Genomic DNA, 12,283 nt, shown 5'->3' with positions numbered 1-12,283 from the left:
GACATAGTTCCTATCCTTGAGAGGCTGATTCTCACCAGGACATATGACATTTGCGTAAATAAAGATACTGCAAAGTATGCATGCTAAGTGTTATGACTGAGTTTGAGCAAATTGTCAAAGAGATTTAATGAGGGGAAAGGTCTTATTTGGTTGTGGGGAGAAGTCAAAGTGCCAGATGAGAGTCGGTGAAGGAATGGTGCACATGGTGATAGAGATATTGCAGTTGGAGGGAACAGTAGAAGCTACGGTAGAGGCAGGAAAAAATGGAACATGTATAAATTGAAAAAGGAGTTTCCTAAGCTGCATAACTCAAAGTCTGATTCTATTATACACTTTAAGTATCTAGACATTAGGAGGAAGGGAGCATAGGATTCTAAGAGCTCTGAGTCAGGGGATTATAGGCATGGGGAAAATTAAGGTGCATTGGGGCCCTGAAAGTCAGGTCATGACATGGGGGAAACAGCCCCCAGGAAAACATTGCAAAATGTGGAAAGAAAAAGTGAACGCCTACTTGGAGAGTATTCACCCCCAAGACCTGTGGTGTACCATGCTGTGCAATGGGTTACTGGGGAGGGGCCTTTTCCCACTGTACTTATTCTCATACCTTCTCTCACTGAACAGTGACATACAAAGGTCTTTTAAACTAAATTTTATTAACTTTTTTTGTCACCAAAAAAAAAAAAAAATTGTTTTAGGAAGCCTGGCTTGTATCATTAGGCTTAGAGGGTCATGATTTGTTCTCAATCCATGTAATAACAAGCTATGTTTTAAGGGGTTGATACACTTCCATTGTTACCCTGAGCGCCATAAATTACCAGCTTCTGGGAGGAGGGCCTCTGCCTTCTTGTCTCGGGGCACTAAGTGAAGTTCCCAACGTGGCCCTCGTAACTGGAAGTACTGAGGGAGAGGCACTGCCAGTGGGTAGCCATCCACATGCTCTGAGATTCAACATTCATTTCACATTTGGCATATAATGCCCCAATTTTTCTAGACCACTCTGATAGCCTCATTGTTTTCTTCCAGTTTAGAAAAATAAAAGAGATTTCTAAGTAATGTATGCAGTAGCTGTTTTAGGTTATTGTGGAGATCAGAACTCTTTTAAAAGTGGCAGAAGTCCAACTTAGGTTAAAAGGGGAATTTATTGGAATTACAGGGCAATATTGGAATTAGAGGGCAACTCATGTTATTCAACATTCATTCAGCAGATATGTATAGATACAGACATAAATATAGATACAAATGTAGATCTATCTATTTTACCTGTTAAATCTGACATATTCTATTTGCTGGGCTCTTCAATTTTAGATGTACAGTGGTGAGCAAAATTAGCAAAAGTTAGAAACCACAACTTAGGAAAGTAGGAATGCTAAGAATGAAGTTGGACTTAGGCATAGCTGGCACTTGGGACCTGAATGCCATAGAACTTTGTCTCTGTTTCCTCTGATGTGTGTGGATCAGCTTCATTTTCTCTCACTGAATGCCACGTCTTCTGTGGGACAGCAAAGTCACCAACTGTCTTAAATTCACTTTTTGCTTCTCCCTCCACCACACAAAGGCTAACTCACACACTTTCTCGTACCAAATTAAAAAATCCTGGGAAGGTCTCTGATGCCTAACTTGAATAAACGATTGACTGCTAAAAAAATATCCACCATAGCCAAGAGGTTTAAAAACATGGCAGCTTCTGTGTGCTCCATGTGTGGAGAGGAGGACTGATTTCCAAATAAAGTGGGGGTGGTGGAGTTAGGTCTGCTATCCCATAGTTTTCTAGTATTGTCGTCTTCATAATTAAACATCTGAGTCAAAAGTGTAAACAAAAGGCAGGCTACCATAAACACTAATTAGAGGGCTAAAGAATGTTATCATGTACAGAGCTTTGTGACACCTCTGAGGTGTAAAGTTTTAGGCCTAATTATGAGAAGCTGCAGGTCATAAGAAGGATGCAGTTATCTTGGGACATCACACTTACATAAATATGATTATTTTTCAAGGTAATAGTGAACAACAGGCCTTTTAACACCTGAGGGACAGAAAACAGACTGGTGATGATCTCTGATAATGAGATTCAGTACTTTGGTTTCTCTGTCTTTAGTATAGCTCTTCATTAGTGCATAGTTCCATGTAGTCATGCATTTTACAGGAGAAAACCCAAGCAGATATCTAACCAAAATGTTCTCTAAGGAAAAGTTTATTGTGACTTACTTAAGAATCCCCTAAAGCTGGGAGGAAAAAGACTGCCTATTGCTTGCACGTATAAAAAAAACATACAGATCAATAGAACATTTTTACAGTGCTGGCATAGAGTAAGATTTATGTAAATTTAATTGCATTCACCTTGAATAATCCAAAGGAAAAGAGTGAAAATGCTTAGCCCTCAGTCCAGATCTGCTAAGCTCATACCCACCAGGGTGGATTTCAATCTGAGTTTACATCTATTTATAGCCTCTACTGATATTTAGCTAATGAAAACTTAAAATTAAGCAGATTTTCTAACCATAGTGCATGGCAAGTAGTGGGATGAACTTTTGGAGAAACCGATCTGTTTAATTAACAGAATCAGAGCTGACCACCTTGGCATCCTTATGAAATGAGAATGTATTGCATTTAATTGTATATCATTAGCAAAATAGAAGGGAAAAAAAAAACAACAAAGAAGGTGAACCTTATATTTTTCTCTAAGAAGAAGCACTTCGCAGAAAGTAGAAAAAGGGAGCTGTTTTGTTCTTCTCTGCATAGTAGATAAAAACATAAAGGCTCTGTAGCCACACTGGCTGACTTCAAATCTGGACTCTACCTTGGACTATTTAACCTTCCCAGGCTTCACTCCTCATGGGTAGGATGGGGCTCACAATGGTACATATCCCACAGGGATGATATGTAAAGGGCTAAGTCATGTACAGTTGACCCTTGAACAACACAGGTTTGGACTTTGAGGGTCCACTTCTATGCAGACTTTCTTCAATAGATACATACGACAGTCCTACACAATCCTTGGAAACGGAAACTTGGATACAGAGGGGTGAACTGTAAAGTGTTATATGCTGATTTTCAACTGTGCAGAGGATCAGTACCCCTAACCCCACATTGTTCAAGGGTCAACTGTACATGTAAAGTGCTTAAACTGTGTGTGGCACTTAGTGAGTCCCTATTAAACTTAGCTCTTTCGTTTTTGCAAAGTCAGTCACTGAGCAATAATCTATTTAGCATCCTCAGAATCCTTGATCAAGCCTTGAAACAGAATAACTTTCCTCTTTTCTCTTCTCCCTAATAAATACTACGGTATGTAAAAAATAAAAATGCTATTGTGCAATAATTTGGCACGAGGCACCATCTGTATTAATTTCCTAAGGATTTCTTATGCGGTAGGTTGCTGTACTTCTATTAGAGGACCAAGTCCTGTGTTTATGTAAATATACTTTGTGTGTAAGTATATGAATTCAGAATGTTTAGAAACTCAAGAGAAGGATTCAAGGCCTGCAGTAGCTGTTCTTATAATAAGCCCTTATTTCTTGATATTTCTCAAAATTGACACTGCAATTATTATTATATGCAATTATTATTAGATCATAGTTTATAATTATTAACAAATATTCATTGATCAGTTACAGATTTATAAAAATACAAAAAAATATTGAGGGTTGGGGTAGAATCAGTATTCCTTTTTCTCCCCCTTACTCTCTTCCATCCTGTTTGAAAACTTTCCTGGGACATATACTCAGGAGCAGAATTGCTTTGTACATTCTACTAATATACATTATACGAATCAGCTTATTGGTTTTAGAGATTAAAAATACCTCATCCCATATTGTCAACTACCTATTAGCTTATTCTATGTGGTGTCTTCTACTGAGTAGAATTTTAATTTTGATGTAATAAAATTAATTAAGTTTTTAATTCTGGTCGAGGTGGAGTAAGCACACTCTGCCCTACCTCTCCCTCTGAATGGAAGTAAAAATCCTGAACAGAATGCACACAGCAGTTGATTGCCTGATTAAAAAAAATAATAATAACATTCTACATAGAATTTAAATAAGACCCAGAGTCAACAACAGCTATAAACTAAAATCTGTTTTAGCTGAGTCACATGTATTTGATGTATATTGCCATTCAGTTCTAAATATCTCTTAATTTCCTTTATCACTTACAGCAGTTTGATTATGATATGTCTGGTGTGGAATTCTTTGAGTTTATCTTACTTGGGATTCACTCAGTTTCTTGAATCTATAAGTTTGTGTCTTTTGCCTAACTTGGAGAGTTTTCAACCATTATTCCTTCAAATATTTTTTCTGTACCACTCTTTTTCCTCTCCTTCTGGGACTCTGAAGACATGAATATTAGGTCTTTTTCATACTGTCACACAGTCCCTTGAGAATGTGTTCATTTTTTTCTTCAATCTCTATTCTCTCTGGATTGTTCAAACTGGATAATTTCTATTCCTCTATCTTCAAAATTCAATGACTCTTTTCTCTGTCATCTCTACTCTGCTCACTGAGTCCATTCAGAGAATTTTAAAATTTTTAGTTATTGTAGTGTATTTTTTTCCTCCTAAAATTTCCATTTGGTTCCTTTTTATATTTGCTATTTCTCTGCTGAGACTTTCTATCTTTCCATTTGTTTCAAAGGGGTTCACTCTCATCTATTGGAGCATGGTTATAATGGTTACCTTAAAGCTTTTGTCTGATAATTCCAACATCTTTTTCATCTCAAGATTGATATCTGTTAATTTTCTTTTTCCTCATAAGATATTGAGATTTTCCTGGCTTTTCAAATGTCAAGTAATTTTGGATTGTGTCTGGGACATTTTGAATATTATGTGACTCTGGGTCACATGAAGAGTTTGGTACTGGTCTCTGCCAGCCTCTTGATTACACTTAAATATCTGAGAATTATTTTCTAGCTTTGAATTATTTTACATAGAATTGCTTATATTTCACCAATTCTGCTTTAGTAGAGTCTTCATGGGGAATTTTTTATTCAGGAGAGCTCAAATTCTACATCTTGAGATCTAGGTCTATATGATTTTTTTTTATGGAAGAATCATTGTTCCTTATTGTTCTGCTTGTTTCTTATATTTTAGCACATTAATCTGACAATTTCGGTCTGATAGGTGTTTTACTTTCCATGAACACTAAACTCCCTGTTTTCATATTTACTTAACTTCTTTCTCATTCTTTTTAAGAGTTTTAAAAATCAATGATTTTTTTCTATTCCATTTTAAAACTCTTAAAAAGGATGAGAAAGAAGTTAAGTAAATTCTATTTACCATTTTTCTTCATTTCTTGATAGAGTCAATATGCTAGTATATGTGTACTTTGCATTCTTAGCTGACTTTGCATCTAACAGATTTTTCTGAAGCTGTTTAATGTTGCCTGCTGCTTTTTGGACGCTGGCTTTTAACCTGACAGTTTCAGCCTCAAGGAGTTTATCTGTGTTTGATGCAGAGGGAGAAAGGAGAAAAAACGATTTGTGCATACTTTTGATTCTGGAGTTCTCTTTCCCAGTTCTCCCATTACTTTCTCCTTTGCGGTGGCTCTCTCTAGAGATACGTAATCAGCTCATTAGAAAAACACTTGACTTTTAGCAACTTAGTTGTGTAAATGTGGAGTTGACACATGTTGAAACTCAAGGTTCTAGAACTCTTGCTTAGTAATGAACTACTCTTTAATCAGACTACTAAAAGTGGGTATTATTGAATTTCATGTGAAAAATACAGTTCAACTTTATGAGTTGGTTTGCTTCACTGGTGAAACTATAATGTCCATGACATTTTAACTTATGCTGTCAAAAAGGTAATCCTTTTTAGAAACTCTTTTAGCTCTTTAAAATAATTTTTCATACAACTGAGTAAATAACAGTCACTTCAAGTGTGCCTTTCTGTAACTACCTGAAATCATTTTGCTGACCTTTCACATGAAACATATGTTGTGCCTAAAATGAACATTGTAACATAATTTCATAACATTACCTAACATAATCTGTGCACTGGTTATTTAACTCTCTTAATTTCCATAGAGAAAATTTTAGAAAATATCATCTACAAGAATAAAGAAACGCTATCACTTTCAAGAGGATTGGAGTATGTATCATCCATTTCTGGGCTACACATATTCATTGACCTGAAAATCCTATATGAGCACCTTATATTCTTAGATACTTCGATATCATTGTTACATAGTACTAGAATCCTATAAAGAAATAGGGCAAGGTAAGATAATCAGTAAGTGGCATTTAGAGATTATGGGTCATATACATTAATTTGTTTAGTTGTGTGTTTAAAATCTGGCCATGTCATGTGCCACTCCCCAGGGCAAGAAGAGTGCAGGAAGGAGGGGGTGCTCGTACACTCTCTTTCCTGATCATGCTCTGGGACCACAGTGCCAGTGTGCACATCCTTAAGCCTGAGGGTTTGGCAAGGATGGCTGTTTAAGGGGGATGGAACTTGGATAAATGAACTGAGGTGAGCACTTGTGTATGTGTGTGTGTGTGCATGCATGCGTGTACACGTATGTAAGGTCAGTGGAAGAGGGAGCTGAGGGCTGGAACTCAGCACAGTTCATAGCATTGTACAGATGATGAATGAATTTTATACCTGTTTAAAGTTAAGAACTAATAAAAGCAAAGTGGTTTTCCACTTTCACGGAGGTGCCAGTCTCATAAGGAAGATAAGATATCTTAATGTAAAATGATAAACCAGCAATTCAAGGCAATATAGGATAATATTAATCCCTAGCACCTACTGAGTGTTTCCAGTGTTAAAAAACACTGCATGTATTTTCTTACTTAATCCTCACACAAACTCAATGAAATTGGTTCTATTATTGTTCCTATTTTAAAATTAGGAAATTGAGGCTTAGGTCAATCTAAGTCACATAACCACTGAGTGGCAGAGCCTGGATTAGAACTTAGATCTCATACTCTGCAACTTCTTAGCCTCTACCACTTGCTTCCTTGTGTTGCAGAGAAAAGAAATGAGTCATGGTGAGCTGGAGAGAACAGAGAAGGTAAAAGATGGGACCCAGAATTGGTTCTGAAAAAAGTGCTGATGCTATTGGGATGATATTGGAAAAATCAGAGAGTGTTAGCAAAATATGAATCAAAGAAAACACCATTTAAAAAAAATCTCTCTCCCCCCCAAAAAATAAATAAAAATAAAAAAAATCTCTCTTCATCTCTCCATATGAATAGTTCTTTTTTCTTTATAGGATCCATTAGAAATGCAAGATGAAAGAACAATCAAGTTTCAAAACTAGAATGAAAAGTCCTTTCACTGGGAATGTTGGGCTCTGTGAAGGACAGGCATAAGGCTTTAGATATAAAAAATACTTCTTTAAATGACATAGCATAGAGTTTTATTTCTGAAAGCAGGAGTATATACTGAAGAATTGTGCCATACCTCCTCTAGGTCAATGGTCAACAGCAGGTGAGAGTAAATCACTCCTTTCTCTTACAAGCATTTCTTTTATGTGAAGACTTTTACTTTCAGACTCTTAAACTGCTGCAATGGGGCCATTGGTTTCTCTTTGTTCCTTACTGTTAAATTCTGAATATTATGTTTAACTCTAAATTCTACCTGACAGGTACCACCAAGAGAGCAGCACACCACCATCCAAGGACTCAACTCTTGGCCCTCCTTCAGACCTCAAGAAGCTGTCCCTTCATGGCCAAAGTGCCTGTCGACCCTTACCTACCCCTTCCAGGAGGAGCTGTCAGCCCACATCAGCCACTAGCAAGGCTGTCGGTGTGCCATTTTGCACCACAAACACAAAAGAACCCCAGGGACTTTCAGATCACAAAGACTCTCTAAGTGAAATCCCTTTCAAGTCAGTGGGAACGGAAATGAGTTTTACTTAGGAAATTCCTCCCTGGCCTCCCCTTTACAGAGTAACCCAAACCTAGAGAAAAAGGAGTCAAAACTTCATTAGTACATTATTTCCACAACTTCATCAATATTTCTGCACTTAGAAAGTTCATGGAACAATTATGTTATAGTAAATGTCCTCCTAAGTTAACCTTGACTTGAATATTGGTTTTTTTTTGCGGTACGCGGGCCTCTCACTGCTGCGGCCTCTCCCGTTGCGGAGCACAGGCTCCGGACGCGCAGGCTCAGCGGCCATGGCTCACGGGCCCAGCCGCTCCGCGGCATGTGGGATCTCCCCGGACTGGGGCACAAACCCGCGTCCCCTGCATCGGCAGGCGGACTCTCAACCACTGCACCACCAGGGAAGCCCTTGAGTATTGTTTTTTAGGGTAGGCTTCCCTGCTCTTCCTCCCCATTTTGGAAGTTTAACCTTCGAATTTAGTAATATTGTGCAAGACATAATGCACTGGACAATTAAGGATATGATTTTACCAGGCTATTGCAATAGGGAAAATGCTCATTAATGAGACATGTCTTCAAGAAAAGGAGATGGATCTGAGGTTTTATAGAGGCAGGTAATAAACAAGGGAGTCAGCAGTGAGTCTCATGGGAATCAATGAGGAAGGTTGGAGACAAGTCTTATCTTGGAATATTTGTGAGCAGGGTGGTCTTTCGCAGTTAGCTGGGGGTGATTTCTCAACCATTCTGCTTTCAGAGACCAGGGAGCTCAGATAAAGTTCAACAGTATCAATATGTTTCTGTATTTCTTAGCTGTGCTATTGAAAGTAGGTTAGTGGGAGTTTTTGACTTTAAAAAAAAAAGCACAACATGAGATTTGTGAGTTAAGTTTTATTTGGGCAAAATGATGACTATAGCTCGGGAGACAGCATCTCAAATAGCTCTGAGAGGGCTTCCCTGGTGGCGCAGTGGTTGAGAGTCCGCCTGCCGATGTAGGGGACGCGGGTTTGTGCCCCGGTCCGGGAAGATCCCACATGCCGCGGAGCGGCTGGGCCCGTGAGCCATGGCCGCCGAGCCTGCGCGTCCGGAGCCTGTGCTCCGCAACGGGAGAGGCCACAGCAGTGAGAGGCCCGCGTACCGCAAAAAAAAACCCCAAAAAACAAAACAAATAGCTCTGAGAAACTGCTCCAAATAGGTAGCGGGGAAGGTCAGTATATATATGATTTTGGTGAAAGGGGAGTACATGCAATCTAGCACATATTTTTTGCAGAAGGTTTCTGCTAGTCTTGTGAAGGTTACTGCTAGTCACGAGGAGCAGACGTCATGAAGGATTTTAGTAGTGCTTTTCTAGATATGAGGAGATACAAGAACTGGGCTCATAAAATTGGCTCCTGAAAATATCTAACTATCTGAAGACCTGTTCTGCCAGTTTTTCCCCGAGCACAGCGTGCCTCATTTCTGCTCTCCACCCTGAACTCCTTTCAGGGGGTGTTGAAAAGTTAGCAGCTGCAGCAGCACATGATTTAATCCTTGTAGAGGCAGATGGCAAGTGCTGACGGCAGGTGCCAATTTGTAGTTGACAGACTCATTGTCATAAGATCAGATGATTTTATAGAGATCACTTGGTCTATGTCCCTTATTTTATAAACGAGGAGACTGAAGCACAAAAATTCTACGTGACTTACTCAACATTATATAATAAGTGTAGGGGCCGAGTCAAAACTCCCATTTAGGGATCTTCTTCTAACACCAGAATCAGTTTTAAAATAAGCAATTTATTAAAAGAATAGTATGACCCTTTTTACTTATCTTCAGTGATACATAATTTTTATTATGGATCTTCAACATAATAATGTTAAGAAGTATGAAAGACTCTTTTCACTCAGAAGAAGCTAGGAAGGAGGGGGTTTTATAAGTGGCCAAAAATTGTGAAAGGTTGCAAGACAACTCTCATTTTTTTCTCATAGCACAGTTTAGAATGTTATTGTTTAAATTAAATGTTAAATGTTTAAAATTCCTCTCTAAAATTTTAAACCGCTTTCTCCAAATTAAGAATGTAAGTGAATCATGAATAGAGGGAAAATCCTGATCTATTAAAAGAAGGCTTCATATGTTCTAATAGAAAAACCACAATTTAATTGACTTCTAAAAATCTACCTAAATATTTCAAAATAACTGTTTAACTAACTCCCAGTTTTAAGTACTACTTTTAAATTCTGCAGCAAAGGCATGGATGGGGTAAGTCAGATAGGCCAACTCATAGCCCTTCTGATACTATAAGCAATAACAAACAATTAATGTGTAGTGTTATTATTGGTAGGAACTGTTCTGATGCTTTCTGTATATTAACTCATTTAATCTGTACAACAGTCCTACGAGGTAGGACTGTTATTCTCATCTCATAGATGAGGAAATTGAGGCACAGGGAAATTAAATGATATATTCAAGGTTGTACAACTAATATAGAGCTGGGATTTGAACCCAGACAGTCTGCTTTTTTTTTTTTCTATGACCACTGAAATAATGTGGATGGAGGGGGGTTATCTTTATGAGTTGTCAGATATTATCATTGAAAACAATGTTCTGGGAATTCCCTGGCGGTCCAGCAGTTAAGACTCCGTGCTTCCACTGCAGGGGGTGTGGGTTCTATCCCTGGTCGGGGAACTAAGATACTGCATGCCTCGCGGTGCAGACAAAAAAAAAAAACCAATGTTCTATCCCTTGAAGGATGAGAAATGAGTAAGCAAATATTTCATATATAAATGATGAATCTATCAGGTTAGCATTCATTCTAGTGAGAATAAGATATTAACAATATAAACATTTTAAAAGTTGTGACTTTTTTGTGACATTGTTGAAGTCTTTCATTAGGTTGGTCACCTTTGGTTAGTCTTGGCTATCTTCATAAGTTTTAGGAAATGGACAAAAATAATCTCCTAAATCTGTCAGAATTATCTTGGGTAATTGCTCTCTTGTGCCTTGAGATTTCTTTCATGTTGAGGTATGGATAAATGCTCCTAGGAAAAGGAATTAGACATCTTAACTCTCTGTATACTTTCAGGTAAAATTAACCTAAACCATCCAGTTAGAAATTAGCACTCATTCTGATTTTAAAGGTTTCCAAAGAGTTGTCCTTGTCAGTAACCCATTTTATCTGTAACTTTCACCAAAAGTAATTACATCTGCGTTGTTTAGCATCTCAAATTCTACAAAGACAAAACATGGCAATTCTTTGCCCTTCATACATTGTGGAATAACTGCTAGAAAGCTAAATAACGAATATCCTCAAATTAAAATTCTAGATTTAAGGCAAGCATAAACATTTGGAGAGAAAAGAAAAGGCAGCTTTTTTTTTTAAACATAAAGCAATGACAAAAATAGTAAGAAAAAGTACATAATTCCCCCCTACACACCCACCCACCACCCTACTCTTATTAAGGAATAAGACAGGAGTTGTTTGGAGTTGTAAATCAGCAACATTTCAGAAATTCCTTCTGACCTGTTAAGCCTCAACATTAATAAAAAATTATTACACTACATGCCAATTTGTTTCAAGACCCAGTGGGAAGTGGGAGCACTAAAGATTTAAGGAAAAAATAACCCCATTAATGGGGGAATAGTTAACAAAATTATTGTATATCTCGGCTATGTAATACTGGGTAATCATTATTAAAAAGACTGAAGTAAATCTATATACGTAGACATGAAAAACTGTCCACCATATATTAAGTGAAAAAAAATCCAGATTAATATGTGATATAATGTAGTATTTAAATACATATTATAAAAATATATCATCTAACATGTAAATATTATAAATGTATATGTTATAATTAACATGTTTTTATATGCCTGAAAGAATATAAACCAAACTAACAACAGTAAGGTGTTTTGAATATTGAGACAGAAAGGGTAGGGAGAGATAGGGAACTTTTATCATTTACTTTTCTTTTCTGTACTGTTTTATTTTGATAGATTATTCTATTTTATAATGAACAAATGCTATGTATAAAACTTTAAAAAAACTATATAAGGAAAAAATTCCCTGTAGTATTATCAAATACTGGAATGAGTTACAAATCATGTACTGTAGAAGGGATTAAAGAATAGATATATGATATTGACTAAAAGTAGTGGGAATTGATTTTTCAGTAAACAAAAATTCTAACTATTCCCACTTTTTTTCCTCTTTCAGAAAGTTACTCTTTTACAAGATCCCCTATATGTTAGTGAGCTCAGTCCTGCTACTGGAAGTCAAAAGCCATATAGGTGGGCTTCCCTGGTGGCGCAGTGTTTGAGGGTCCGCCTGCCGACCCGGTCTGGGAAGATCCCATATGCCGTGGAGCGGCTGGGCCTGTGGGGCATGGCCTCTGGGCCTGCGCGTCCGGAGCCTGTGCTCCGCAGGGGGAGAGGCCACAGCGATGAGAGGCCCGCGTACCGCAAAAAAAAAAACAAAAACAAAAAAAA

At 37.6% G+C, this 12,283-nt stretch overlaps 1 protein-coding gene across 1 annotated transcript in view; it reads left to right on the top strand.

Annotated features, from left to right (window-relative positions):
• Window positions 1-12,283, top strand: part of C11H12orf56 (chromosome 11 C12orf56 homolog) — a 60,125-nt gene that overhangs the window by 8,966 nt on the left and 38,876 nt on the right. The window contains 3 exon segments of the mRNA XM_060025978.1: window positions 7,578-7,819; window positions 7,822-7,988; window positions 12,012-12,085. Of these exon segments, the coding sequence (XP_059881961.1) occupies window positions 7,578-7,819; window positions 7,822-7,988; window positions 12,012-12,085 (483 nt within the window).

The sequence above is a fragment of the Delphinus delphis genome, chromosome 11, assembly GCF_949987515.2.
Source record: "Delphinus delphis chromosome 11, mDelDel1.2, whole genome shotgun sequence".
Taxonomy (NCBI): domain Eukaryota; kingdom Metazoa; phylum Chordata; class Mammalia; order Artiodactyla; family Delphinidae; genus Delphinus; species Delphinus delphis.
This window is presented reverse-complemented; position numbering and strand designations above follow the sequence as displayed.